Here is a 27970-nt window from a genome sequence, read left to right as displayed (position 1 = left end):
CATAAGTACCCGTGCACTAGACCCACAAGACCACAGCCCCTAAGCGTGCCAATTCTTTCCCCCCTAGTACTCATTGGGTCGATAGTATTTTTTTCTGCTGCTCGGTTGCTTGTGTGAGTGTGCGGGGAAATCCAGAGCAAGAAAAAGGGAAATGGTAGTTAGAGATTCACGAACTGGGGTGAGAAAACATTGGCGGAGAAAGGCAGACGATAGTCACTGGCAGCCGGCCACATCAATCTTTTGCTTGCAAGTCTACGGCCTCTAGCCGCAATCGTCGGCCGTAGGCGGGAGAAATTTTGGCTCACATACAAGGCGGTGCTACGCAAAGGGAAACCCCTCTAAAGAAAAGAAAGCATCATGATCTAGCTACAGTAATTTCATTGAGTCCATGAAGTACATATCGAATCGTAAAAGGGGGAAATTATGGGAAATGGAAGAAAATGACACGCCAGGAAGCAGTCCTGAATGAGGTACCGCCTGAAGAAAAGAACACCGAGTCATAACCCACCACCCGGAAAGGGGGTCAAAAAAACAAAGTGAAAACAAGAATGGAAAAATACATGAAGGGGCTAAAACAGGGGCTGAAAGATGAGCCGAAACTCCCAAAGTGCAAAGTCACATATTCCCGTCACCCAGTGTAAGGTGCAATGTCATGTGCGTGGTGAAGAATAGAATGTGCAGAGGCAACATAGTCTGTTGCTCATCCCGAAAAGAAAAGAAAACTCCGTTGTCAGATCGTTGTCGTCAGTTGTACAAGCTCGTAAGAGGTCATCGCAAAATGTCATCACGCGGAAGATAGCAAGGCAAGAGGCTCCTCTATCATGCTTTTTGGTTGGAAGTAAAACGCCGCCGTTGCCAGTATGAAACAGTTGAAACCAGGTCTAATGGACAGCACGAATTGAAAGATATGGCTGGCTGTCCATGGTTTGTCGGTGGGTGGTAGAGATATCTAAGGGTCAACCAAGAACTCGTTGGACAGAGTGTCAATTGGGTCCGCGTATGGGTCATCAAGGACGTCAAGACCGGAGAACGGCTTCCCAGGTAGGTCGGGATAGAATGACGAGGTGGGAAAATCGGATGAATCCACATAATACGGGTTGGAGAAATCGACCAAGCTTTGAGTAGTAAGCGTGCCAAATTCCTCCTTGACCTGCTCAGAGGGATCTTGGGTCATGAACAGATCGATCTCTGACCCAACGGATGATTCGGCAAGGGTTGGGGCGGTGTGAGGCGAGGACATGTCGTGAGGGGTGAGCGGCGAGTCACTATACAGGTACTCCTGCGATGAATCCATCATGATGTTTGGGTTGTATTGGGCCATCGCTTGTTCATATCGAGCGTGGGCAAGCTGAGGAGGCGACAACGGCGCGGGAAGCATATCATCTTCGAACTTGGATGGGACTTGATGTCCAATCGTGGTGGGGGACGAGACAGTGTTATCGATACTTTCACCAGGAGAAGCTGGCGGGGTGTAAGCGGAAGTGGCGTTGGATGGAGCGTAATTTGGAGACGTGAAAACAGGACCGTTCTGCTGGAGAGCAGCCTCGTAGTGGACTGGCGAAGAAGGCATGGCTCGATCAACGGCACGTTGGCGAGTGCGAGTAGACTTGGCCTGGCGAGTATCCATGTCTGGGCGGTTCTTCTTTGGTGGACGTCCTCGACGGGTGGTCTTGGGGATATTGCCAGTCATGCCGCCCACGCACATGTCGCGTTGGCGGTGGCGGGTCAAGGCATCGTGTCGCGCAAAACGGGCTCCACAGGCACAAATGTAGGGCTTGTTACCGGTGTGGGTCTTCAGGTGGCGTTTCAGGTCATGACCTCGGACGAACTCCTTCTCGCAAACATCGCACTTGTAAGGGCGATCGTCAAGGTGGGTCTGCACATGGGATTTGATATTCTCCTTTCGTCCAAACTCGCAATTGCAGCTCGGATAAAGGCACTGCCATTTGCCATCGGTATTGGGACCAGAAATATACTTGGTGATTTGGTCATTGGAAACGCCAGTCTCACGTACTGATGCCTTCACGCGGGCATCCAGGTCATACTCATCCACGCCTTCTGGGAGCTCTGGAATAGAGTCTTCGAAAGGAGATCCAGGGGAGCTGCCAAGCTGGTGCTGGCTGGTAGATGGCGTGGTGGCAGCTTCGTCGAAGCTATGAGGTGACACACCACGGGAGCTTGGAGAGGGCATAGCAGCCAGCTCAGTAAAAGAGGCGATGGAAACGGAGTCTGCGGGGGAAGCCATCTGGTACTTAACGTGAAGAGGACTTGAAATTGGTACGCCCTGCAGGGATTGGGCTCTCTGCATGGCTGCACTGACGGGGGTTCGGGGAATAGAGAAACTTTGGGACTTGGTAGGGGTTTGGTCATTGTGGTACATAGGGAAATCAAACGAGGCCTTCATGGGAGTCGCATCGGGGGTAAGGGGGGATGTGTCTTTTCGGAATATTAGTTAAACCTGGTTTATGCTATATGCATGCAAGAAACTTACAAGAATGGAAAGGGTTCATCTTGGGAGAGATAGCCTTTGGTTGAACAATAGGCTGATGGTCCGACCACTGATACAATGAAGCATCTTCTCTCTTGGCCATTGGGAAGCTGCGTTCCTGCTGGAGATGATACAAGGCGTTCTGCACTGAAGGCGTCTTTCCTGCGTTATCACTAGCAGACCTTGAGAGGGCCGGAGCATATGTGTTGGACGAGGCATCAGTTGTCGCTGCGCCGTACATAGTTTGTAGCTCTTCCTCGCTCAGCATGTAGGACATTGTGTTGTAGGAGCTCTGTACGGGAGCACTGCTTTGCGAGAAAGGTTGCGTAGCTTGGCGCATATGCGCTGGGAGCTGATGGGCAGCGGCAGACTGGTGAGAGAAACCTGATTTTTCGTTAAAATAGTCCCGCAGCTCTGGGACTGTCTTTGGCGCAGCACGTCGGGTGATTCGGTTGGCTGAGGCAACTTGAGGACCAAGGGCAGCATAGTCGACGGTCTGCCCACGACGATGGGCGCGATAAGACGGAGCACCGGACATAGTGCGTGTTGCTGGTGCGGCTTCAAAGGGCTGCGAGAGTTGACGGCGATGGTGACCGGGGTGTGTCGATGTAGGATTTGAGGATATCATGGCTATCCAGCCGATCGAGTATACGGTCCCTGGTCACAGTGTCAGTCTGTGAACGTCACTAAAGGAAGCAACAAACGCGAAAAGAGAAAAAGAAAGGTTGCTACAGCCTCCTCGAGAAGATAGCTTAGCTAGAAGGTTTTTTGTGTTTTGATTTGTTTCAAATGCTCGCGGCTCTTGCGACTGGAGAGTATGGTCACAGAGATCCTTGAAGAAGAGTATCAAAGAAAAGAGCAGAAGTGAAACTCAATAAGACTGGAGCTCGAAGGCGGGTCACAGCTGAGCTTTGGCGCTATCATTGTGCCTGGGAACCACAACAAGCCCGAGGTTGGCATGGCAACGCCAATGCGGGAGTCCAGCTGTGACGAGGGTGGGCCCACAGAGGAGCCGCCCACTTGATCGATTATGCTCTTTCGCCCGACGATCCAGGCCTTGCGTTACATAGGATGCCCTGCTTTGCAATCGTTACCCGTACATCCCGTCGCTGTCCTGGAGGTTTCTCGCGGCGGCTCTGCAAGGGCCCTCAATCGTTCTGTGAGGGGACAAGATATCGAAGGGTATCTAGTCTTTTAACCATTCAAAGGGACACTCCTACCATGGTCGTCATGGGGACATCCCTGTTTAGACAATATGCAGTAACTATCCGATCGACTCCAACGATCTGGGTTTGGGGCTAGGGTTGTGCTCCTCGCTCTTGATACCCAAACTCGATGTCATTCGCCGCCAGATTTTCCAGGCATCAGAATGTGTATCACGTGACTAAACGGCTCTCGGAAATCGGTGTTACATTAGTCCTGTTTGTCTGGTTTGCCACACATTATCCCACGTGACCACACAACGATTTTAATCGAGTCCCACCGACACAGAATTTCTTCAATCTTGCAAGGTTGAGGAAGACAAGTCTGTTGAGGTGAGTTTGATGTCCCTATACCCAGTGCCTTGAGGACAAATCCCTCTCCAGGTCAGCACTTGAAACATGCGTACACAGCGCTGTTTGCGCGGTTAACCTGAGAATCCTCGCCCTGCGCAAAAATTGGAATCACCAACTAACTCTCCCCCAGGCCTTCATAAAGATGCAGATCTTCGTCAAGACCCTTACGGGTAAGACTATCACCCTTGAGGTGGAGTCCTCGGACACCATCGACAATGTCAAGTCCAAGATCCAGGGTATGCATGAACTCCGAACATCGTCGCATAGGAACAAGCACTAACGAGGCCTTGCAGACAAGGAGGGTATTCCCCCTGACCAGCAGCGTCTGATCTTCGCTGGCAAGCAGCTCGAGGATGGCCGCACTCTTTCGGACTACAACATCCAGAAGGAGTCGACCCTTCACCTCGTCCTCCGCCTGCGTGGTGGTGGTAAGAAGCGCAAGAAGAAGGTCTACACCACCCCCAAGAAGATCAAGCACAAGCACAAGAAGACCAAGCTCGCCGTCCTGAAGTACTACAAGGTCGACGGTGACGGCAAGATTGAGCGTCTCCGCCGCGAGTGCCCCTCCCCTGAGGTATGTTTCGTTCCTAATCTTATCCGCAAATGTGGTGGAGCCCCAGCGCTAACCCTACTCTAGTGCGGTGCCGGTGTCTTCATGGCCGCTATGCACAACCGCCAGTACTGCGGTAAGTGCCACCTCACCTACGTCTTCGACGAGTCCAAGTAAATGGACTTTGTCTAGCTGGGATATGATTCGAGTTCGAGTTTGAGTGTGGCTTCGCTGTACTGAAACGAGGATTGTCGGATGTGTCACGGTTGACGTTACGGTTGATGGTACTTTACGAGACCTGGACTGTGAATAGAAAAAAAATTCAAAACTTCGGCTTATGCCAATCTTGATTGCTTCTCGTAAAGATAAAGACTGGATAATTTTCAGCGTAATGATAGTTTCGTTAACGAAGGGCTATGGACAAAATCCTCGTCCAAAATGCACACTCACCACCACGGCCACTGCCGCTGCCATGGGCATAAGGATCTGGATGGTATCTTACTGCATCCCGTTTCGCACATTGTCGTACTTGCTCTCTGGGAAGTGAAGAGCATTGTCACTATGGTCGAGCGTGCTAACGCCACCAATTCCATCGACGAAGGTGCCGACCAGACTGCCCTCTTGGGCCTTGGCCTCCTTGCCTCCTTTGTCACCGCTACTCTCCCACCACATACCTCCACCAAGGCCTTGACGCCGGGCGAAGTCCGCCTTGATGTGGGCCATCTGGACGTTGTCGTACGAGACCATTGTACGGGAACCACCGTCATAGCACCAAGATGCGCCTGCCTGGGTATCGATGTTCTCGGCTGCATTTGGACGCGGCAGGGCCTTATAGTCCCAGACCCCATTCTCCCAGCTGCCGGCTCCCACTCCATTGAACGGTCTGCCAGGTCCATCCGTCTCCGCGAACGCGCGTCCATATAGTGGCATACCCAGAACCATTCGGTCGGGTGGCACACCGTTACCGGTGATATAGTGGTCCAGTGCGGCGGCCGTTGAAAAGGGAGTGGAGCTGGCATTAGAGTTGGATGGCCAGATATTGGCCTGATGGCCTGCAGCAGTGTCCCAGCTCCCCGCATAGTCGTACGCCATGAGATTCCAAAAGTCTAGGAGGGGAATCATATCGCGGATCTTTAGTCTGTTAAAATTACTTGGCCCAGCGGGGCAGGCAATGGTCAGATAGAAATGGCGGTTGGGACCTGCGGCACGATCAAGGTGCTGTTCTCTTGTCAGTAGTGCACTTTCAAGTTTCAAGGCATGACGTTGGGGGGGGCGGGCATACTTCTCTGCAAGCGCGGAGCAGATCAACATAGTTCTGGGCTTGGCCATCATCTGCATCTCGGTGTCAGCGTCCAGGTAGTAAGCGATTGCGTGGGGAAAGGCTGTTTACCTTGAGGGTACTCCCAGTCGATATCGATTCCTTGCATGCGAGATTAGCGACAATAATTCATTCAATAATCAGCCAATATATATCTCCAGTGACATACCATCAAGTCCCAAATCAAGGACCAAGCGGGTCGCAGACTCGGCAAATCGATTCCGACCCTCATTGGAACTCGCTGGCTGAGCAAAATTGGAGGAATAAGTCCAGCCACCAATGGAAAGCAAGACTTTAAGCTTGCGGTGCTGCTTCTTCAAAAGATACAGCTGCTTCATGCATCCGTAAACATTGTTGCCGGTGTCGTTCCAGGAGTCACTAGGATAGTGCTTCTCAATGTCGGACCAGCTGTCGGTCAGGAACCTGCAGAAAGTAGTGCGATAAGCTTTCTTTCCCAGTAATATGGTCCGATCCTATCGGGGACCCTTACACTTCTCCTGACTCGGGACGAATGTTGGCAAATGCATATAGCACATGTGTCAACTTGTCGGCTGGCAAATCCTGGGGGGTTGAAATTTCGGCCGTAGATGGCCTGTGGAGTTGGATATAGTTAGTGGTTGGATCGATCGACAAGTTACATATCTCAGCTGTTGATGACCGCTTTGATCATGGAGGGGCCATGCTGCAGGAATTTCTGACACCAGCAAGGACATACCCAGTTAACAAAGTAAGTCACAGATCGCATTTCGAACTGAGCGGATGCTTGAGCAGGGATGTTTTGACCAGGGTTGGAAGAGTTGTACTGCAGTAGGATCGCCACAAACAACACCAGGGCGGCAAATGATACGATTGGCTTAGATAGAATAGCCACACTGTGAGGGGATAAAAAGTTGGATGCAATTCTTAATCAATCTCGAGGATTATTCGGGGACCGGGGGAAACAGCCACTGTAGAAAGAGCGGTTGATGGCTGATGGAGGGGTAATTTTCACTTATGACTTAAGGTACCTAATATCGCAGCCTGATTGTTAGCGGACCTTTGTATCTGGCGGTTTCTAAATAAAAAGCAATGCCCCACTTTGCCCAGACGTGGCGGTGAGGCTGTGTGGCTGTGTGGATCAGGGTATTCCGTACTGTGGCTGTGGCTGACTTCTATCACATCACTTGGACTCCAACTTGAAGTCGAGACTGACTAAATAATTGCTGGAACTCGTAGATATTCAGATTCACCAATGTCCATGATATAATATATTTCAGAAAGGTCTCTTATATGCATTATCATACATACTCATGAACCAATACTGCGTGACACTTCCACCTGTGCAGGGTCCCGGTGCGACTTGAGATACTAGTCATGCAGTGGTCAAACCCTTCAAGATTCGCACGAGTTAGCCTTTTCTCTTTCCCAAACTGACTGTTGCAATACTATATTTCTCCTTGAGAGGACAGTTTCGAATATCTTCTGACTTGTGACTGCTGGAATGTTGGGTTGGGTCTTTTGTGGAATGCGGTTATCATTCCTCCTCTTAAGCTCTGAGATGGAATGTGAAGTAGAAAGATAGTCATGAGAACCCATGCCATTCGTTCCGGGAACAAAAATTCTAAGCTCATTCTTCAAGGGAATGGACATGCGACTCGGGCAGCAGTCTTACAGAATATCAGATGGGATATCAGAAAAATGGACGAGGATTCGGGATCATCTCAAAATACTCATGCTGAGATGATCAAATTTCGAACAATGTAACTATACTATACCATTGGAACAAAAACTTCGATTTATATGTCTGTCCAGGGGTCAGAAGATGGATGGCATGATTTGTAGATGTCGTAAGTGATGAGAGTACCATTTTCTTTGGGCAAGTGACTTTCCGCTAGAGTTTATGTATTTTTTTTCGATCAGAACCTTGGGATACCGAAATCCTTGGCCTTTGGCCCCGGAAAAGTATGATCAAAAAGGTAGTTAGATGTTAATTTTTGTCGGGTCGGCACAAGATTAGACGTACAAAGTTGGGTTCTCTCATTTACCGACGACAATCACTATTAGAGAACTGATTGAGAATGACCTGAAAACTCTGTGGCGCCGATTAATAATGGATTTATCGTCACGATCGTCCTTCCAAATTCAATGGTGTTTCCCAACATAGCAATATGTTGAAATATTGACCAAATAATTTTCAGCTTGTCGGCTATCACCGACCAGCCAACCGAGCGACTATTGAAATACCAGTCGATCATTAGATCACTAGGATGATAATCAGTGAAGCTCTGGACCGAAGAGTAGAATTACAACTGACGTTTCAAAAGTACCATTTCGCCACCCCTAGTGGAGTTAACTGTGGCTTGTGGAGCTGGGCGAGAGGGACGCAAAAAGAGTATATCGTTGGGGCAGCCACACGACGAGACTTGACACATGGCAGGCTGTACAGCCCTGAAGTAGGAAACGGAAGAAATCAAACTACATACAGAAACAACAAAAGAAGGTCCCCACCCAGAACTATTTCTACATAAATGGTGCCGTTACTAGATGCCAATCACGAAAAAAAAAAATCGCTACCTGAGGCAGTAGCTCAGCCCCGAGACACGGGCTTGGAATCAACCCGAGGTAGGTCCACCATCCAGAAGTAATAAGGTTGAATGGGGCCGGAGTTGAAGCGAAAAACAATATTAGTTAATTTCCAGAACCAAAATTTTCGTCCTCGAAAATCAGGAGATGAACGGGTCAGACCAGCACCAGCTGAACTTGTGCCGACAGGCGCCCGATCTCGACACCGATTGGCACCGCGCTCGGCAGACTAACGCCTTAGCCCCAGATCCACACTAGATCCGACCCGTCTTTCGTTCAACATAGTCCCCGTTCCTAACACATGACGATCAAGAAGAGGGGGTGAAAATTGCGCTAGGGTCAAACGTTTGATATACATATCCGTCCCTCTGGATCCATGGTTAATGGCATCCCGCCTAAAGCCACAGCTCCGCTTTTTCGCTCTAGAAGTTCTATTCTATGCCATCCTTCCTCGCCATGACGGGCTAAATACGTACTTCTGGCTCGAGTGGAGCCTGCAGTAGTGTACAAAAGTGCCGTGTCAAATGCACCGGTGCACTGGTGTGGTGCCTGGTCCTCTTTCTTGCTTTTTTCAGCTGGTATCTCTGCCTCGAGACCCAGGTGTCTGGTTCCCCGGCTGTACGTCGTGTCCAATGGTATACCGTCGACAGGGTTGATGGTCGAGTGGATCTCCCTTAAACCCCCTTTTTTCAACCGTTTTGCGGTTGTCTGAGCCGGGTTTCCGTTTTTGATGAGTTCTAAATGCTTCGTAAACGCGTACCACTCGATGCCACAGGCTAATCGGTGGAGACATTTAGGGCCGGTATCATCGTCCCGGGTCGACCGACGGATCCAAGGTCTATAGTAAAGTGAGGAGTAGGGATGAGAGGAACGTCCAAATTTGGAACAGATGATAGTAATATAATGATTCACGACTCGTGTACCTAAAGTGTCAAAAAAAATGACCCGCCAGGGGGATAATGATGCAATGTCTCTAGTCACTCTGCCCACGCGCTCTGAAAATGCTAGAATACTTCAAAGAACAAATGAAATATGGAAAGAGAGAGAAGAAGAAGAATGCAATAAACAAGAACCAAAAATAAAACAAGATGGATATCGTCGCAATGCCCAACAAAAATCCAGATTTCCTTTTTTCTTCTCGTTTTCTCCCTCTCGCAATCGGTCAGAATCGCGACCCGCGCTGTACCCGCCGAGCGACGAGGCCCCCGCATACCAATTCCACATGGGCCTCCACCGAGTATTAGAAACAAAAGAGGAAAATTGTAAAAGAAACGAAAGAAAAAACAAAGCACCAAATCTCGTACACACCAATGGTAGGAAGATCTTAAAATGACGAAAGTCTCGGCTGATCAGGTAAAGGGAAAAGGTCATATCTCTTTCTTCCGGCGTCAATTGGGAGGGGCGTGAAGCATGAATCATGATTGAGGGGTTGATTCATAATCATTGTTTTCGTTACCGTCCCTGGATCCAACGCCGTATGGAGTCCAAGGAGGGGTCATCATCGAGCCAGTGACCTGCCCGCAGGTCAGCAGCTCGAAGGTCGGCGACAACATGTTGGTCGGTCACGCGGGCCAGTTCTTGTTGCAGCACTGTGTGCGCACTTTTCAACGCTGCTGCATGCACCCCAGTGGGCCGTTGGCCGCGTAGAGTGGCCGTTCGGGTCATAGCCCATCGTCGTGAGGCCGCGGCACGGAGGTAGATTTTGTGTGCTTGGAAGCGGCGGGCACTGCTGTCAATAATAACCCTGTCAAGTAGGAAGTATTAGAACGATATTGCAATTTTTCACAAAGACCTGCAACTTGTTGCTTTAGAGACAGCTCTCTTCGGAATTAAGAAGATACCTTTGGAGCTCGGCCTTTTCGGTTTCAGCACTGCCTTGACCGGTCATGGGGCATGGTTGGTAATTGGCGGACAGCAATCTTTGAGCCGAAGTGTGGCATTCCCGGAGAACCGTATAGCCCTCCTCGTACTGGTCCTCGGGCGAGGCATCGACTTGCTGTTGGGAGATATGTAGCAAAAGAGTTCGGTAATCGTTTATAAGCTCGGCCACTCGCACTGCGCGGGCCTGGTTCACTAAATTTCGAGTCCACCTGTTAGAAATTGGAAGCTGGATATTTTTGGGAGGATCAATTGCTTACTTCCGTCTGCCATTGAGGAAGATAAAAAAGGTTGGACGGTATTAGAAAGAAAAGAAACGAAATAGGAGCCTATAATTGGCGAGAGAGGGAGATATGGAAAGAGAAGGGACGAAAAGACATCAATGAAAAGACCAAAGAAAGAGAAAGGGTGATGTTCCCTTGAATTAACATCAGAAGGCGTGTGATGATGTAGTAACTGTCCGGGGAGAGACAGAGACGAGTCTTTATAAGCTTGGACAGCTGTTTGTCAATTACCCCATACCTGGCGGATATCCAAAAAAGCAAGAGAGCGAAAAAAAATACAATAAAATAAAATCATTAAAAAAATTCGGCGTTAAGAAAAAAAAATATACTCAAAAAAGGAAGAGGTAGAAGAAGACCAGAAAATCAGCCCGACAGCGGGGGCAGGACGTCAGGAGGATCATCGGGAAACATGGCTGGCTGCACCAATGGTCAACGAGAAGCGCAAGATGAGAGTCAAGCACAGCTGGAATGTAATCTGCACAGATGGACCGGGCCATACGATAGCTCCCGGGGGAACGGCTAACGGGTCCAGCAGGGCCACTCCCTGTTCCAGAGTAGGGGGGTCCTTTTTTGATCCACCTGGGGGGTGGAGGAAGGGAGAAGTGGGCTAGGGACCGACAGAAGTACGGAAGAATCAGTAGTATGCAGCCAGAGGGGGAGGGGCTAGGGCTTCTCAGTACGACTACTATTTTGGCGCGGCAGTTCTCAGGTCAGGTTCAGTTGAGAGGAAACGGAGGGTCCGAGCAGCTGTAACAAATGGCCCACGTAGAGTGGAGTCTTGGTGCGATTAAGTTCCTGTGCGGCCGATTTGGTGTCGAAGCGTTGTCTCCATCGTGCGAGGGAAATGATAGACAGACGGCTTCACAATGGTGATTGGCAGCTGCCCAGCGCTCCCGGGGGGGGGGGGCGAACAGCACCGGGCGGAGACGAGATGAACTGGGTGGCTCGTGGGACCCCTGTCACACCCGGTAGGACCTGCATACGAGTAGGCGAGATCGGGAGGATGTGTGTGTGTGTGTGGCAAAACATTGCGAACAGGTCAAGCCTGGGCAGTTAATTGCATAAAGCGGGAACCGGGTCGAGGTTCGTCAGTGGCCTTTGGGAGGACGTCAGAGCTGTCAGTCAGTGGCCCCTGCTTGCATGGCCGAAGGAATCCGAAAAAAAAGATCTCAGGCTAAGACGAAGAGTGGATTCATTATTGGACGTTAGCTTTCAGCTCGGACAAAAAAAGTAAATAAAATACAAGGACGGAGTATAAAATAAAAAGATCCAAAGTGAATGGGCCCAGCCACGTTTGCTGAGCCACATGTGGCGCCCACGGATACAGCTGAAGCGGCGCACGATTGAACATAGATACTTGCCCTCCTTGCCTGATGGCTACTCGTACATCTTTTTGGCTGCTTTAGTGCCCCGTCTATTTCGAGCTATTCTGAATTTCTGATCTGGATGCATCGAGCAGTGGCGATAGAATTGGAACCCGCTGAGGGTGCTGACGACGGGCCGTCCCAGCTTATCGAAGGGTGGTTCCTCTTGCGTGTGAAACACGACCGAAACCGAAGCCTTGCAGTGTACAGCTTGTCTACTCGTTGATCCTCTGCTTCTTTTCGCTCTAAAATATGGACATACATAACAGGTTGTAAATAAATAATCATAATATCTCCAACAATATGGAGCACTCAAAAAAAACAGACTAAATAATCATCTGAGGTACACACACAAGCCAGGGTATACGCCCCGATATACGCCCGAGGAAGAGAAATAGCCTTCCCCAAGGGAGACGGTGCAGGACAAATCTGATCCATTCGGTCTATCACTCCTATTTCTGCAGGTCACCCCGGCACGCTCAGTCCTTCTCCGCTATGGCCTGCAGCCGTTCGTCAATCTCCTCCTCCGTCAGAGCACGGAACTCTGTCGTGGTACTCTCGCCATCGACCTGAGGACCGCCCACAATGCCAATCTCCAGCTCGTGCTTCTTGAAGTCAACGCTCAGCACATTGCTCAGGGCAGTGATACCCAGCTCCACCACTTCTTCCCAGTTACCGGCGGCCGCATCCTTGTTCTTCAGCTTCTTCTCCAGGTAGTTCAGCGCCTCCTGCTGCTTGGGTCCCGAGGCAGTGGCCTTGTATCCGACGTAGTAGCCGGCCGGATCGCACTTGTAGAGCTGGGGACCGTTCTCGTCATCGACAGAGATGAGAGTCGTTGCCACACCAAGTGGCCGCATGTAGGCCTGTCGATCATTAGAATGGAGTGATACTCGGAAAACGCCATCCCATCCCATCCGCTTGTGTGGCGGCGGGTGGAACGGGCGGCTGACTAGATGACAGATAACGGGTAGAGGGCTGGGAAGAGACATACTCGTTGTGTGTAGACCTGGTTGATATTCGCCAATCGCTTCGCAAGCACATCGCAGGGCATCTCGTATCCGAACTTGTAGCGGAACTCAGCTGCCTCACCACGGGCCCGGTCAACGGATGCCCGCGCATCTGCTATGGAGCCAGTCATCACGCAGCCCACCGAGGGCGAGATCTTGAAGACATGTGAAACGGAGGACGGATCGATGAGTTTGTCCTAGTAAGGAAAAGAGAAAGCCGGGTCAGTCCCCTGCCCGGGCGAGGTTCAGGTTCCAAAGGCAAAGCTTACAGCAACTTTCTTTTGGGAGAGAACAACAGCACAGTCTTTTCCGCGGACACCGATGGAGGTAATGTTGGCGGAAGTGATGGCCTTGAAAGCATATTCTGAGGTACGAACGGTTGGTCAGCTATCATGACGAGGGACGCAGTCGGTAGTCCAATGCGGACAAGGGTCCAAGGTCAGGGAGGAACAGAATAAACATACCGACTTGGTACAATCGACCTTGGTCGGAGAAGATAGTGATGTGTCTATCGTAGCCAGCTGATGCGGAGAAGATGAATGTTAGTCGGGGTTGAGGTTATCGGGGGCTGGTGCGTGCCAACGCGGGGAGGTGGCTCGATCTTCATACCGGACATGACGGCGGTTTATTATGTGAGCTAGGAGATGTGGTCGGAATAGCGGGATTGAAGAAGTAAAGAGGAGCGAGATTGGATGGGAGTGAGGTTTAGAGATGCTGTGAGTGACGCGCGCCAGCGGTGCCTTGAGCTCCCAGCTTGAGCTTTCACCGCCTTCACCGCAACCCGCAGGTGGACATAGTCACCTAAGCGATGTTGAGTACATGGTTCAAGCTGCGAGATAGATACTACTACATTCGTTTATGAATTAATTGTGGTAAAAAAATGACCCAGGCGTACGTGTATCAATGAGACGAACAGACTTATTTTCAACGGCTCTCGGAAGCGATGCACTGTGGTATACGGAAATAAAACCAAGGATATCATTTGCAGATTCAATTTTCATAGACACGAAATATGATACATCGTCATGCTGCCATGGTATAGATGCAAATATGCATTTCAGAAAGAAAGAAAAGACGTCAACCAGAACTACAGCCACACGGCTCAATCGCTATCACTCTCGCTGCTCGAGATCTCAATCTGAGCAGTTCTCATCTTCCGCTTCTGCTTCTTCTTGTTCTTGCTAGGGGCAGGTGGCTCGGGCTTTTTGGGCTCAGGTGTTGGAGGTGCAGGCTTGGCCTTGGCTGCCTTCTTGCGAGGGGGAGCTTTGTCACTATCACTGCTGGAAGAGTCGCTTCCGCTGCTGCTTGTAGAATCGTCGCCGCTATCCGCCTTCTTAGCCTTAGCTGCCTTCTTCTTCTTGGATGTCGACTTTTCGTTGTCGCTATCGCCATCACTCTCGCTGCTCGAAATATCGACAACGACAGTTCTGTTCTTGCGCTTCTTCGGTTGTGGCGGCTCTTGCTTTTGCGGCGGCATGGGCTTCTGGCCAATGTACAGCTTGCCCGTGACAGCGAAAAAGACCAGCTCCGCACGCTGTCTCTTTTGAAGACGTTTGCGAGTCTCGCCCTCAAATTGTTCAACGGAATCAGAAGCACCAATATCCTCGCTCCCCGCAGTCAGATGTTCCCTGAATCCATCCACGGCCTGATGGTACTCTTCATCCGCCTCGACCTCTTTATCAACAGACATGACCTCTGCTGCTCCTTGGCTTATACGCATCTTCGACGCCTCGCCCTTCAGCCCCTGCAAGTAGACCAGAAGGGCAACGTTGTAGACGGCGGGTACATGCTCCAATGAGTAGAGATGCTTGAAGATATTCGATTCGCGGTTCTTCTGGAATTTCCAAGAAGCCCGGTCCCGGTGATACCAGTTCAGGTAGGAGAGGATAGGCGTCTCGTGGACCTGTGTGGTGGTGGTGGTGGTGGTGGTGGCGGCTCCGCTCTTCCTCTCTTTCTTCTTCTCGCGTTTGCGCTTCTTCATATCCTCAAGGGCTTTCTCATGCTCTTTCTCTTCCGAGATCTCGGCGGTGTTGTTGTCAACCTCACCCTCGTCGCCGGCATCATTATCGCTATCACTCGAGTCCTCGGCGTCTTTTGTCTTTGTGCCCGGCCCGAAGGAAACACGCTTCTTCGTCTTCTTCTTCTGCGAAGCTTCGTCGGCGGCCTCGCTTTCGTCTTGTCGGCGCTTCTTCTTCAAAGCTTCATCGTCGCCGTTTTCGCTGGATGACTTGCGCTTCTTGTTGTCTTTGGACTCTGACTTGTGTTTCTTCTCTGTGCTGGCATTCTCGTTCGTAACGTCGTGGTTGTCGAGCTTTGATGTCGCCTTCCGCGACTCGTCGGGGGCGCTTTTGGCCATTGTTTCGTCTGCGACCACTGTGCTCAGGATTATAATGAGGGGGAGTTGACAGAGTGTAAATTGGTTGTCAATTCGTGTGCCAATTTGAAGTTTAACCTCTATCCAAAAAGTTGCGATGAGGCGGCGTCGACTTTTTTCTGCCGGATCCACCGGGGCGGTCCCGATAAGGTAGAGCATATCAGCCATGCACTTACTGAGGGTGTGCCCGCCCCAGGCCCCGGACCATCCTCTAGATTGAAAGCAACCATTAAATGCAAAAAGAGACATATCAATCAAGGATTCTGTCCTTCTGCAATGACAATCGACAACCCACTATTACGTATGCAGCAGGGAAATAGATGAGGAGAGCTTTGATTTTCATACACTCTCAATCAAAACAATCGTGGATTCGTCTCGCATTAGTGAGAGTAACTACTAGTAGCCTAGCACTGCTCTACAGGATTCACCTTATGCGTCAAGTATGCAGCAGACTCTTTGCAGCGCCTACTCTCGACGAGCCTCCTTCGGGGCAGTGGATTCCGTCCCAGACCCAGCATTTGCCGATGCAGCAGTACCCGCTGCTTTCCTCTTCGCGCGTTCCCGCTCCTTCTCCTTCTCCTTGTCCCGAGAAGTAGTCGTAGCCTTCCGACGGTTTGGACGAACAGGCTCATATACATCATTGAAATTCATGACCACACCCAAGAAGCGCATGTCCACATCAGGTTGATAGGCAAGGTCTCCAAGTAGCAGATTGAGGCGCGATTTGAAGTCGGCTGAGAGATCGCGGAGCCGGGTGCGTAGGGTTGGAAGCATTTGATCGTCGTTCATATCAGCTCCGTCGAGGGAATAAGGTGTTTCAATTCCGTCGACCCCTGCACTTGTGGGCCGATAGTCCGGGGTGGATGCTATAGATGCACCTCCGCGGCTGTTCGCCCGGCGTGGACGTATGTCGCCGTCTGTAACGCCCCAGCGGCCTTGCGCTGTTCGTGTCTCGATTTTAGCCATGAGTTCCTGTCGGCGGGTGAATTCAGCAACAGAAAATGAGTAGAGGCCATCCACGGCGTCCTTGTACGCAAGCATAATCTTCAGAATCTGATGGAGCTGGGAGAGGAAACTTTCTTCTGGCTGTTTCGCGGATGTTGAGGTTGAAGAGCCGTATCGTGGGGTTGAAGCAGAGCCTAGCAGGCCCTTATGTGTAATAGAGTTGAGATATTTATTGTGTGCATCAATCAGGTCGCCAAGAGTGCAATCCGGCTTTGACATCTCGTTCTGAAGTTGATCCCAACTAGACTCGATCACTTCGAAGAGAATATAGTATTGGAGCTGGCAGACAAAATGGATCATTTCTGCAATGACACATCGTGCGCGCTTCCAGTCTGCTCCAAGAATGTCCTCCACATTTCCTAGCACTCCTCTTGCGCCGGTCATACATCTGCGCCAGGCGCTACCTAGGGCAAACTCAACCCGTTTCACGCGCCACAAGAAGTTGAAAACTTTGAGATATTGCCTCGACCCCCATGGCGTAATCACCACGTCGACCGGGGCATCGATCTTATATTCCAGTGTAAAGCAGTCCCAGCCGATTTCACCGTGGCTGAGTTCAAGCATTCGTGCATCCAACCGACGAAGCACATCAGCAGAATCGTACTGGGCATTTGAAGCTCGAATAGCATGCTCCAGCTGGGCAGTGAGCGTATGTCGATATTGTGAGTTCGCAGGGCGGTCTAAATTCGAGGCCAGTGACTCCATCAACAGAGCGATAAAGTCGCCTTGGCCTAACAGCAGATACTTCTTTAGCGCTCGCAAGTGATCGAACAGCTTAAACTTGTCATCCATGAGATGGATCAGTCGTGCCATGGTTGTCTTGTAAGCTTGGTCAATCGAAGACTCCAAAGTGTCCGTATCGCCATATTTCAGCTCCTTTGAAGCTTCTTTAGAATACGCCTCTACCCACGCAGAATCCTCACACCCGGTCCGGATGAAGTTCAATGACTTTCCAATGAGGAAGACTTTCTCTGCAAATTCACGAGTGACAATCGAAGGGATGAGTCCATCGACCAATTTGTACTTGTGCTCCCACACGCTCGTTGCGATGCCACGCGGGTCATTGCTTGGCCGAAATTCTGGCTCGTCGACGAAAAATTCCTTGTACGGATCAGAAAGTTCGCCATCGTAGATCCATAGCTGCAGCATATCGTAGAACGGACGGGTAACATGGGCCAGGAGCTTCTCGGCAAAGGCACCCACGAAAGGGTCCCCGTGCGATGTAGAAAATCCGTGGATCAAGGAAATCAACTGACCACCCTTTTTATCTATTAAAGGGATTAGTACGCGCATTCAAGGTGCATATATAATTAACTTTGAGAGACCACTCACCACGAGATTCCTCAACAATCAGACTCATCAGCCGAAGGGCCATAGTTGCATCCCGCGTCCATACCATACACCGCTTCAAAGTAACGCCTCCCTTTCTCACGCCCTGGAGCTGGGTTCCATCTCCAATTGCGACCAAGGCTTGTCTAATTTCCGCCTCCAGCGTTGCAACCAAGCCAAGGTAGGAGTGTAATTCTTTGGAGATAGCCGCTTTCAAGCTCTGGTGAACCAATCCCTTATTCTCACCATCGCAAAACTCCGACAACTCTTTGTAAAGAAGACAAGGCTCCGCCAGGGAGTGCAGAAGAGAAATTATGGGAGAAGGCAACGTAGCCGGAAGCTTCAGGACTGAGGAAGATTGAAATCGCAGGTTGGAAGAAGATAGGCCCTGAAGGTTGAACGGTAGATCTCGCAAGAGCCCATGCTCAACCGACTCTTTCGATCGCGGATAACTAGGCGTCATTGTTGGTGACGCCGCGCCTTGACGGTCATCGGCTTCCTGGTCTGTATCGTAGTTGCTAGCGCGACTAGCTATTCCCTCACGGGGCCGTTCACTCGAGACACGCACGGTGTATTCCGTGGACTCTCGCTCCGCGAAAGAATCAGGTCGCTCCGGCTTCGATGAGAGCGGGATCTTCTGCGAAGCAGAAGAGCTAACAGCAGGCCCCTCATCCTCCGACTCAAAAGAGCGCGAGTTCGTCCCTCGTCGCGGACGAGATGCCTCCCGCCCAAGCATGTTTTGCAGGTTCCCGTCGTCCATCAGGGGACTGCGACTCCGCTCGCCGACGGCCAGCTCGTCATTCCCGGATAACTTGTAGAGAAGGTATAAGATACCCCATTTTTGCGAGAGAGACGGGTTGCGTCAGAAGACGCGAGTACAGATTCGAAAAGCGGACCGCCTTGTCTGGGCTGGGATTCTCGCGTCGGAGTTTACGCTTGATCAGATCAGGTGCGTTATTGACACTCTCCACGCCCGCCAGACTACCCCGGCGCCCACCCGGGCCCGCGGGAGAACCTGGATCTGCTGATCCGGCGGCTGTGTGTGCATCGATCGTACGCCAAGCGCGCTCAAGCTGGGCATTGTGACGGTGTGACTCGGCTGCGTTGATGGCATCTTCCTCGTCCGAGTAGTCGTCGTAATTCACTGCGGTCAGGGGAAGCGCGGGGCTCAGGGAGTCGACAAGTTGGGAGAGGGCATCGTCGATGCGGCGCGGGCGAGCGGATTGTTTTGTGGTGGTTGACATGATGCCGCCCCCGCCAATGGGCGATAGTTTTGTGGACGTTGTTTTTCTCTCTGGGTGTTGCGGAGACGGAACTAGGGCAGTTATTGGGACACGCGACACAACGATCAGGCAGCGGGTAACCGAGAAAAATTGCGCTTGTCCAGATTCACTCCGTGAGCAGTTCCAATGGGATCGTCAGGGTTGTGGCAGGAGGTGATGTCAAGACAAAGTTCCATGCGCGCCGGACAGTAGGAAGGTTGTTTGTGACGTTTGACGCGCCCTTATCAAGCTTATCGAGTTTAAGGTACCCCGAGGCGTGGACGACCCCAGCCTGTCGGGCAGAGGTGTCCAGCCACTGCAGTCATTTCTCTGGTACCTGAGGTACTATGCTCAAGGCAGCCAATGTACGAATTCATGACCCAATTCATGACTGAATCGATTAATCATCATACCACACCAATGAGAGCAAATCAGGTACCAAACTTCTACTTGGCGTTCTGAATACGATAGTGAAGATTCGTTCGCAAGCGATATTTAATTCAATTGCACAAGCGTTCCGTGCTTGGGAACCAGGCAAACAAAAACCAGAGAGCCATCCCGAACGCCATCCAGAATCATGTATCACAAACATAAGCAACCTGGAGAATCAAAGAGGGGGAAGAAAAAAGAAGGAAACAAGAACATGCACCCACGGCCCACCAAGTATTAGACAAGAGAAAAGGAAGGAAGTTCTCTTGGTGTCAGAGAAGAAAATTAGAAAGAGGAGGGGTGAAAGGGTCGAGGGAAAATACAGCTGTGGAAATTGTGGGGGAAAAAAGGAACAGAAGCCATGGGGAAAAACAGAGAACACTGAAGCGGCCAGAAGAAACTCGGACGCCGAATTTGACGCGCCCTCCAAAGACTAAACGAAATCCATCCGTTCCAGAACATTGGAACCTGCCCGTCCATTTTTGAGTCGTGTGGATCATAAACACCTGCCCATGCCAAAAGGATTCGACAATTTTTAGCCGAATAGAGAAAATATCGTAAAACAAGAAGTTAAGATGAGATGGCCTCACAAAAAATGGGGGAGCATCTGCCGTATTTTAGCAAAGGGGGAAATATTGACGCCTTTGCATTCAGTCAAGCGAAGGCGAAAAGGTTGACTAGGATGGGAGATGCGATATGATTAACGACGCATGCCCTGAGTGGGGATCGGGCCACCAGGTGGCATGCCCATGCCTTGAGACATATAGCCATGCGGATCGAAGCCAGCCGACATGCCATTCATCATCAGCGGGCCAAGACCTTGGGCTTGAGAGACAGGGCAGTCCTTGTGAGCCAACAGAAGGGTTTTCAAGTTGACAATTTCCTCTCTGAGCTGTGTGACTGTAGCGGTCAGAGCATCGTTTTCTGTGGTAAAGAGCTCAACCTTGGCCTGGAGGTTGGCCAACCATTGCTTCTTGCGCTGACGGCACTTCAGGGCCGCGACACTAAAATGGTTGTTAGAACAAAAGAGGTTTCGGAATTGTGAGAGTAGAAAAGAGAACTTACCGATTCCGCTCTAGGAAGTTACGTCGCTTTTCTTCATCTGTCATCTTCTTTGGGTCCATTTGCAGACTCGGATCCTCGTCATCAGAATCCATATCAGAGGGCGAATCCATCTTGATCTTTTTGTTCGTACCCTTGGGACCATCGTCCGCCTTACGTCGGTTGTTGACGGGGGCGGCCTTCGGGGTGTTCTTCTTGCCCTTGCCCTTACCAGCCGACTTGGCAAGCTCTTGATCTGATTCATCGACACTCATCTCACGAGCACCAGTACCGTTGGCATGTTGCGATGCGCGCCTGGCGGCGGCCGCGCGGGTCTCATTTTGCAAGGCAGTCTGGTTCATTGGCATGTTATTAGCTTGACCACCCTTGGCCAACATGAAAAGCCCGTTGGCAGCATCGGCAGCATCATGCTGAGTAAACTGGTCGCCTGGAGGCTGTGCGCCTTTGGGATCCATGTTAGGCTTGGTGTCTTGTTCCGGCGCGTTCGATGTCGGACCACCAGCGTTCTTTTTGGCGGTCAAGGCAGTGCGGTGGAATTCCATCGTCGACGGGGTAGCCCCGCCGTTCTGAAGTTGTTGGAGCAAAGCTTGTGAGTTAGGACTCGGGGCGGGGAACATCGAGCCTCCTCCTCCAGGGGTCAGCCCCGTGCGGAGGGAGGATTCGTTCGGGGTAGGGAAACCTCTACCGATGTTCTCAAAGTAGTCATTACCGCCGGTCGGTCCGGGAAGCATCGCCGGGCTGAGGGGACCCGAACGAAGAGAGTTGGACCAGTTGTAACCGCCAGATGAGTTGGCGCCAGGCAGGGCAGGTGAGGTGAGTGAAGCGACAGGCGGCAGAAGCGACTTGCCGGGAGTATCGTTTGGGTTCCCACCACTGAAGGATTGCTCGAATGGATTGGGCTCGAGCGAGAAGGGGTTGTGAACGGAGTTGAAGTAGTCGGGAGTATCGCTGGCAGTCGCACCAGATGGGCGTGGAGGCGGCGCCAGTGAGGGTTGAGAATCTCCTCCAGATTTCTGATCCTTGGATTCCGAAGACGCGACCCGCGAGTCTGTTGGAAATCAAGTCAGTAAGGGATTCAAACGATCCGCGATCGAAGCGAGTATATGCGCAAAGGTACCGTGATCGTGATTACGGGGATGAGATGGGGCGTTCATGGTGGAGGGTTGTTTGGAAGGTCGATGATCGATGACGCCAGTTGTGAGATCATCCCAACGGCAGAAAGGGAAAGGGTGGCGTATTACCAAACCAAAAGGGGTGGAAAACTTAAGTATACATCACACACAACACTTCATTGAGACTCTCCCACAGAGAAAATCCAAGAGTTGCGATGATCATAGGGAAGTATATCCATCTATAAAAAGGGTATGGCGGTGATGACGGGTATGGGCAGGTGTGTTCATTGCAGGGGGCAGAACGGGAAGAGAGAGGGAAAAAGCGCGAAGAGAAAAAAAGGATAAAAAAAAGAGAGAGGGAAAGAGTAAAGAGAAGTTTGAACAAGAAGAACTAACCTTGGGAATTGTTTTTGGAATCCATGTGAGAAATAGTAGACACAGGAGCAGCGACAGCAGCAGACATCTTGAAGAAGCACCTATTCCCACGCGTGTCGTGGCTTGCAAAGTTGTGATGGCCCGGGAAGGTGCGAAGACGTCAGAGGAGAGACCAGATGGGGGGGGGAAGGAACGGGGGAATGACGCAAATTTAGGGGCAGGCGCGACCAGTTCCTTAGTAACACGGACAATGGTCTTTCCCGGGTATCGTACCCGTAATTTCCTTCCTTTCCCAAGGGTTCTCCCTGTGTTGTATCGTAACCGATGTAACGCGTGCCGAAGGCGGTTCGAATCAAGGAAAATTCTCAGTTCGGGGAGGGGGCCCTGGACTGGACTGATCTGGATTGGGTTGCGCATCCTGGAAATGGTACCATAATTTACTACGGAGTACAGGTGAAAAGGTTACTAGTATCTACGATAGATTCGATCTGAACGGAGACCACATACAGAAAAAGAAAGTATTTTTCTTTGTTCTAGATACAACACCCCTATATTATGTATTTACCACCTCTTCCGTACCTACCATTGAAAATCTACTATAAACCTCCAGCTGGCCTCCTTCGAGCGCAGGGCAGAAAGCGACCCTCGCATTGTGTGGGTCCCGAAAGAGCGGAGCCCTTCATCCGGGAAGATTGGCCACTCGTCATCGCCGCCCTTCACCTGCGGAGGGGGGACGGTTTTCAGCTGTTTCTGAAGATTTTGGCTGTTATACTATCTTCTCTCTCTCTCTCTCTCTCTCTCTCTCTCTCTTTTCTACTTCATTCTGTCTCTCTGCATGCAACTTTTGTTGTTTTTTTCCTCTCGTAGTAGTGAATAGACAGATAAAAACAGTCGCGTGCGTCTCCAGCTGAGGTGCTAAGATGATTTCACGATGACGACGACAGCATTCCAACTGGCTGTCGGGTGTGGCTGGTGGGGCACTGTCCACCCAATCATTGCTGTATTATATTTGGCGGTGGGAATTGCTGAGACTCGCTGATTAAAGTGATGACGCAATGTCGTGATGACAGGTACCCTGTATCCTAGCGCATACTTGGGACTGACTTGCCGGGTCAAGTCTGTACCTTAGGGTGGTGCATCGGGATAACCATTCTTCCTCTTAAAGGGGACTGTATTCAATGGATGCCATTGGATCTAGGTACAATATACTTTGAGATCCAATGAAATAGTTTAGTTCGAGTGGATACTTACTCCGTCACATACATACAGAGCAAGGGTATGGAGTAAATACAATGGCCATTTTGTATTGATCGAGCTACTATGGAATTGGTCAGTTTGCGAGTTCATGCATCGCTCATGCATCGCGCAAGCGAAAGGAAACTGAGGTAAAGATACTCACTTGTCGTCGGCGCAGTATCCGCCAGCGCGGCCCTCGTCAACACACCATTTTCCATGTTAGTCGCTTGGTAATCGGAAGACTTGATCTACAAATGTCGTACTCAGCGACATACCTTGACCTGGCAGGTCTTGTCACCACCGAAGGCACAAGTCCAGCCAGCACGAGTGGTAAGCATCCCTGTGCGGGCCTCGAGGTCGTTCATGCTGGCCTCGAGAGGGTTGGGGCTAGGAATAGCAATATCCATGGTGTATAGGGCAAAGAGGACGGCGGAACTGGTGATCTTGGAAAACTGCATGTTGATGATTTGTTCTTGTTCTTGGAAAGAGATAAGAAGATGTTGTTGGTCCGTATTGAAAAGATGTTTAGAGGTGATTGATTGAGCTGATGATGGAGATAAAATTGCGGGGGAATCGAGTCCATCTTTATACATTTCCTTTCCACCCTCGTCGCCCCTTTATCTTGATTCTATCTGTAGAATCTCGTGTTCCCGATATGAGGTCCTTTTTTGAGTCTCCATCGATTATACTCGCATTGCCACTTGGCTACTACCTCGTATCCCTTCCTAGTCTTGTTGCACGATTTGACAAATACGGCGAAGAAAAGCTGCATCGCTAGGGGGATATGGCTGCCCAGGTGAGAACAATCACAACTTGAATATTCGAACAAGGCTCACGGAGTCTTATACTATACTACCTCCAGGGCTACTAGAAATGGCTCTTCAATAATAATTTACCAAATTAGTAGAGAATTACGTTACCTTGGCGGAATGGTGAGTTTGAGGCTTAGGGAACGCAAAAAAAACTTTTTATCATGGAACTCACTTCCAAGGTTGGTATGTGCCCACTGATGTTTTGCTGCTTCGGCATGAATCCGTTTCAGTAGTAGTTGTACGCTTAGTTAAATCCTTTTGCTCATGTAAGCATAGTTTGAGCACGTTTCATCCAAATGGCAAGATGGCCGAGCGGTCTAAGGCGCACGGTTCAGGTTTCACCTGATCCTCAGAGATCTTTAATAGATTTCCGTGTCTCGAAAGGGGCGTGGGTTCGAATCCCACTCTTGTCACTTTTTGCCTCCAGGCCAATGTTTTTGGAAAGCATTCCAGTAAATTTGATGCAGGAATTAACTAGATTCTGAAGCTGCCGGTCTGGGAGGTCCGTCAACCCTGGGCCGACAGTACGATCTTCTCTACTGGAAATATAGTATATGATTGCATCCGCTTCAAGTTTGATATAACATATTCTTCAATTGCCCTTATCATACACACTAAAGATATGTCACAAACGCTCATGAAGTACAAGTACAGTACTGCGTAACACCCATGGATATTCCAAGTTAAGTTATTAATTTACATTGAGTAGCCCAGTTGGTCTGTCCAAACTTTGGACAGGCTATTTCTTCCATCCTTTTTCGACATTTCCGTCATCCGAAATGTGATTGTAGGGCTTATCGTAGCGTTGGTCCATTTCCTTGTTGTGCTTCTTTACATCCTCGGGTAAGTCCTCGCGAAGGTGACCTTCATGATCGGCAATAGGCGACTGTCGGCCATCCCGAAGCGTTGGTTTCGCATTATTAGAAGGGATCGGGTAGTTGGTTGAGACATCATGTTTCGATTGCGTAGTCTGTTGAGTCTTGTTCTTGTCACTGGAATAGGCACGTCGGCCGTACGAGTTGAAGATAGGTCGACCCAGAGGGGCGAATGAGGCCGAGGCCTGGAGTCTCGCTTGGAGTCGCGTCAGAGTTGTCATAGTGAGAGATAGTAGTAGTATTGAATGTGGATTGATGTGAAGAGCAGACTACAGCCTCCAAGGAAGCGACCCAGAGATATATACCTACTACTGAAGATCATTCTCAACGTCATTCCCAGTAGCCGGTTTCCGGGGGCGGGTAGTCCTGAATGGCCAGTGAGGAACTTCTTATCGCCTGTGATGTCATCTTGAGCCCCAACCATCGATGGCCAGTGGAACTTAACTTGAACGCGGCCGGTGTTTATTTAGAGTAATGATTTACAGATCTATCACTTTCAAGTAATACATAGGTACATATATATGTAAAATGAACAACTCCATGCTCTAGGAAACTGACAGTTCTACATACTTAATGTCCGAGATCCACTACGGTTCCGTTACTTTTATTTCAAATCTTGCAAGGACGCCCTCTGACTAGTAAGAAATTTCAATGTAACTCCTTTGTCATCCAATTTCTGTTGAAGGATTATAAAACCCAATGAAAATATAGATACTGCTACACTTTCCGAAGGTGATTATAGAACAATGGACTTACGCCTAACCGCTGACACTCCAGCGCTAGGTGTTCGAGCCATCCCACCCCGGGCGGTTTTAGAGGGTGCATTTCGACAGTATATGCAGGTCCTATGAGAACACGAACAGTTTAAGATCATTTGATGAGGAAGAGTCCTAATTTTCAAGTGAAGGTAAGAAATGTTTAGGTTTCGGGATACGTCGTACTGAAACCGCTGTAAGTAGGCCTTCAAAATATGCATTCATACACGAGAAAGGGGCCCATTGAAAACTGCCAAAACTAATTTAGTAACCCAGATCTTTAGATAATAGTCCCTTCACCCCCAAAAGAATATATTATGCGGAGGGGGTCAACAAAGACAGCCGATATAACCAGTGCCAAGGGATCCACTAGGCTGATCCAGGTAATGTTGTTGAACCCCCCCACCAGGGCCGACGCTACCAGCGAAAAACACAAGGGAGGATTCATCATTCAGGCAATATTTGGAGATGGTAGCTGATCAGAATTTCCCAATTAAAAAAAGTCATGAATATCCTTAGTTCCTGCAAATATACCGATTGGTAACAATAGGTTGCAAAGGTCCAGCCGACCGACTTGCCCGTGACGTGATCAGCACGTGATCCCGTAACAGCCGCGGGCGACAGCCGATTGCAGCGGAGCTGCCTTCTTCTAGTCACTATGTCCCTTCCGCTTCTCTTTGATAGAGGTACTTGGAAGATGCTGAATCGGATTTTCTCCTGAGTGTGACATTTTCAACCCATCTCACATATTCCTCTCACAATATCCTTCTCATTTCTCTCAGTCGCATCGCATATCCTTCTCCACCATGGCCTCCTCCCTCCCCGGATTCTCCGCCGCTGGGAGGACGAGGGCGTCTGAAGGCACCACGACAACGAACACCGATTCAGATTACACCTTTGATTACACAGATACTCAGTCCCAACATATGGACAATTCAGATACCGTATTTCTCAACAAAGACACCTCATCTTCGGAAATCGGGACGGATGTGACGGACAAAGGTGCCGGTCGATCAAACCCCGTGGATTCCAATCAAGAAGAACCACGAAAATGTTGGATCTGCTATACCGATGAGACAGAAGACTCACCTTTGAATTCAGAATGGAGATCACCCTGCCCATGTGCCCTTACAGCACATGAAGCATGCCTGCTCGACTGGCTCGCCGACATGGAGAACCCTCGGTCGCGGCGGCGAAATGGGAACAGCGCTAAGATGGTTTGCCCCCAGTGCAAGACAGACATTATTGTCACACGACCGCGCAGTTATATTGTCGACGTTCTGAGTCTGGTTGAGCGCGTGGCGGGGCGCCTGGTACTTCCAGGCATGGTATTTACAGTCGCTGGCACTGTGTGGGCCGGGTGCTGCGCACATGGAGCATATTCGATGTATCTAGTCTTTGGCTCCGAGGAAGCTAAAAATCTCCTCGAGAACAGCGTGGACGGCCCCTGGAACCCTGGAATGAACCTTGGCCTACCTCTCATTCCATTGGTATTGATCTTCTCGCGCACTCGTTATGCGGAAGGTCTTCTACCGGCAATCCCTGTTCTTTTCTTCGCAGCACACAACCCGGGCCAAGAGCCCGACTTCGACCTTTGGCCTCCAACCCCCGCTATGACATTCGCGGCCCTTCCATACGTGAAGAGCTTCTATGGCGCGCTTTATGATCGTATGTTCGGTAGTCTGGAAAAGAAATGGATTGCAGAGGTCCAGCCTCGCGCGGCAGAGGAGATCATGGATGAAGTCCAACAACAGGATCAGGCAGAGGGACTGGGTCGATTTGGCGACAACGCCAACGGCCAAATACTCATGGAAATTGATCTTGAATTGCAGGTAGGAATGGGCAATGACGACGATCTGCTTGAAGCTCCAGCTCTTCCTGCCGCCGATAATCAAAATGGCGCTGACGAAGGCGCCCAGGATGGACAGGTGCAAGGCCAGAATGGACAGGGCCTCGGCCTCGGACGGCGACAAAACGATATCATCCATGAAACAAGCAGCCTCGCGGATGTTGTTCTTGGTGCCCTTGTGTTCCCAGCTATTTCGGCATCGATGGGTGGTCTTTTGAAATACGTCTTGCCCAAGTCATGGACCACCCCTTCCTCTATTCTGGAGCGCAGTCGCCCAGGGCTTCTACAGACTCGCTGGGGACGTAGTGTTGTGGGAGGCTGTGTTTTTGTTATGCTGAAAGACGCGCTCGTTCTTTACTGCCGGTGGAAGTTGGCACAGACACATCGACGACGCAAGGTTCTGAATTACGATCGGGCTAAAAAGCACGTCGCAGGGAAGCGGTAGAACCTGGAGAATTGGTTAGACTTCTCGGAATCCTTTGCTTGTT

At 50.3% G+C, this 27970-nt stretch overlaps 12 protein-coding genes across 12 annotated transcripts; 2 read left to right on the top strand and 10 right to left on the bottom strand.

Moving 5' to 3' along the window:
- Nucleotides 1–949: 949 nt before the first annotated feature.
- On the bottom strand, nt 950–3116 carry ace2 (putative C2H2 transcription factor (Swi5); the record flags this gene model as incomplete). Its single annotated transcript, XM_057263575.1, has 2 exons — nt 950–2436; nt 2492–3116. 2 exons carry the CDS (start codon nt 3114–3116, stop codon nt 950–952), a joined length of 2112 nt encoding a protein of 703 aa, XP_057125236.1.
- A 1070-nt stretch (nt 3117–4186) lies between these two features.
- On the top strand, nt 4187–4771 carry N7481_004355 (ubiquitin-ribosomal 40S subunit protein eS31 fusion protein; the record flags this gene model as incomplete). The annotated part of the gene is made up of 3 exons (XM_057263574.1): nt 4187–4280; nt 4338–4618; nt 4682–4771. 3 exons carry the CDS (start codon nt 4187–4189, stop codon nt 4769–4771), a joined length of 465 nt encoding a protein of 154 aa, XP_057125235.1.
- A 321-nt stretch (nt 4772–5092) lies between these two features.
- Nucleotides 5093–6657, bottom strand: N7481_004354 (glycoside hydrolase family 18 protein; the record flags this gene model as incomplete). Its single annotated transcript, XM_057263573.1, has 6 exons — nt 5093–5812; nt 5877–5926; nt 5985–6014; nt 6082–6335; nt 6403–6473; nt 6628–6657. The coding sequence occupies 6 exons, from the start codon at nt 6655–6657 to the stop codon at nt 5093–5095; spliced, it is 1155 nt and encodes a 384-aa protein (XP_057125234.1).
- A 3269-nt stretch (nt 6658–9926) lies between these two features.
- Nucleotides 9927–10625, bottom strand: N7481_004353 (uncharacterized protein; the record flags this gene model as incomplete). Its single annotated transcript, XM_057263572.1, has 3 exons — nt 9927–10218; nt 10316–10547; nt 10613–10625. The coding sequence occupies 3 exons, from the start codon at nt 10623–10625 to the stop codon at nt 9927–9929; spliced, it is 537 nt and encodes a 178-aa protein (XP_057125233.1).
- A 1854-nt stretch (nt 10626–12479) lies between these two features.
- prs2 (proteasome core particle subunit alpha 1) lies at nt 12480–13623 on the bottom strand (the record flags this gene model as incomplete). The annotated part of the gene is made up of 5 exons (XM_057263571.1): nt 12480–12863; nt 12992–13204; nt 13277–13371; nt 13472–13528; nt 13617–13623. The coding sequence occupies 5 exons, from the start codon at nt 13621–13623 to the stop codon at nt 12480–12482; spliced, it is 756 nt and encodes a 251-aa protein (XP_057125232.1).
- A 486-nt stretch (nt 13624–14109) lies between these two features.
- Nucleotides 14110–15363, bottom strand: N7481_004351 (WKF domain-containing protein; the record flags this gene model as incomplete). Its single annotated transcript, XM_057263570.1, has 1 exon — nt 14110–15363. The coding sequence occupies one exon, from the start codon at nt 15361–15363 to the stop codon at nt 14110–14112; it is 1254 nt and encodes a 417-aa protein (XP_057125231.1).
- A 483-nt stretch (nt 15364–15846) lies between these two features.
- On the bottom strand, nt 15847–18451 carry N7481_004350 (tubulin gamma complex associated family protein; the record flags this gene model as incomplete). The annotated part of the gene is made up of 2 exons (XM_057263569.1): nt 15847–17654; nt 17719–18451. The coding sequence occupies 2 exons, from the start codon at nt 18449–18451 to the stop codon at nt 15847–15849; spliced, it is 2541 nt and encodes an 846-aa protein (XP_057125230.1).
- Nucleotides 18452–18512: 61 nt separating this feature from the next.
- Nucleotides 18513–18959, bottom strand: N7481_004349 (uncharacterized protein; the record flags this gene model as incomplete). Its single annotated transcript, XM_057263568.1, has 1 exon — nt 18513–18959. One exon carries the CDS (start codon nt 18957–18959, stop codon nt 18513–18515), a length of 447 nt encoding a protein of 148 aa, XP_057125229.1.
- A 1147-nt stretch (nt 18960–20106) lies between these two features.
- On the bottom strand, nt 20107–21622 carry atfA (bZIP transcription factor atfA; the record flags this gene model as incomplete). Its single annotated transcript, XM_057263567.1, has 3 exons — nt 20107–20410; nt 20472–21516; nt 21586–21622. The coding sequence occupies 3 exons, from the start codon at nt 21620–21622 to the stop codon at nt 20107–20109; spliced, it is 1386 nt and encodes a 461-aa protein (XP_057125228.1).
- A 1832-nt stretch (nt 21623–23454) lies between these two features.
- Nucleotides 23455–23784, bottom strand: N7481_004347 (uncharacterized protein; the record flags this gene model as incomplete). Its single annotated transcript, XM_057263566.1, has 1 exon — nt 23455–23784. One exon carries the CDS (start codon nt 23782–23784, stop codon nt 23455–23457), a length of 330 nt encoding a protein of 109 aa, XP_057125227.1.
- Nucleotides 23785–24742: 958 nt separating this feature from the next.
- On the bottom strand, nt 24743–25099 carry N7481_004346 (uncharacterized protein; the record flags this gene model as incomplete). The annotated part of the gene is made up of 1 exon (XM_057263565.1): nt 24743–25099. The coding sequence occupies one exon, from the start codon at nt 25097–25099 to the stop codon at nt 24743–24745; it is 357 nt and encodes a 118-aa protein (XP_057125226.1).
- A 1340-nt stretch (nt 25100–26439) lies between these two features.
- Nucleotides 26440–27927, top strand: N7481_004345 (RING finger domain protein; the record flags this gene model as incomplete). Its single annotated transcript, XM_057263564.1, has 1 exon — nt 26440–27927. The coding sequence occupies one exon, from the start codon at nt 26440–26442 to the stop codon at nt 27925–27927; it is 1488 nt and encodes a 495-aa protein (XP_057125225.1).
- Nucleotides 27928–27970: the final 43 nt, after the last annotated feature.

This window comes from Penicillium waksmanii (genome assembly GCF_028829765.1).
Source record: "Penicillium waksmanii strain IBT 27052 chromosome Unknown utg000004l:1.0-5674109.0:1.0-5678898.0, whole genome shotgun sequence".
NCBI lineage: Eukaryota > Fungi > Ascomycota > Eurotiomycetes > Eurotiales > Aspergillaceae > Penicillium > Penicillium waksmanii.
Note: the sequence above shows the minus strand (reverse complement) of the source record. Positions and strands in the feature narration are given on the sequence as shown.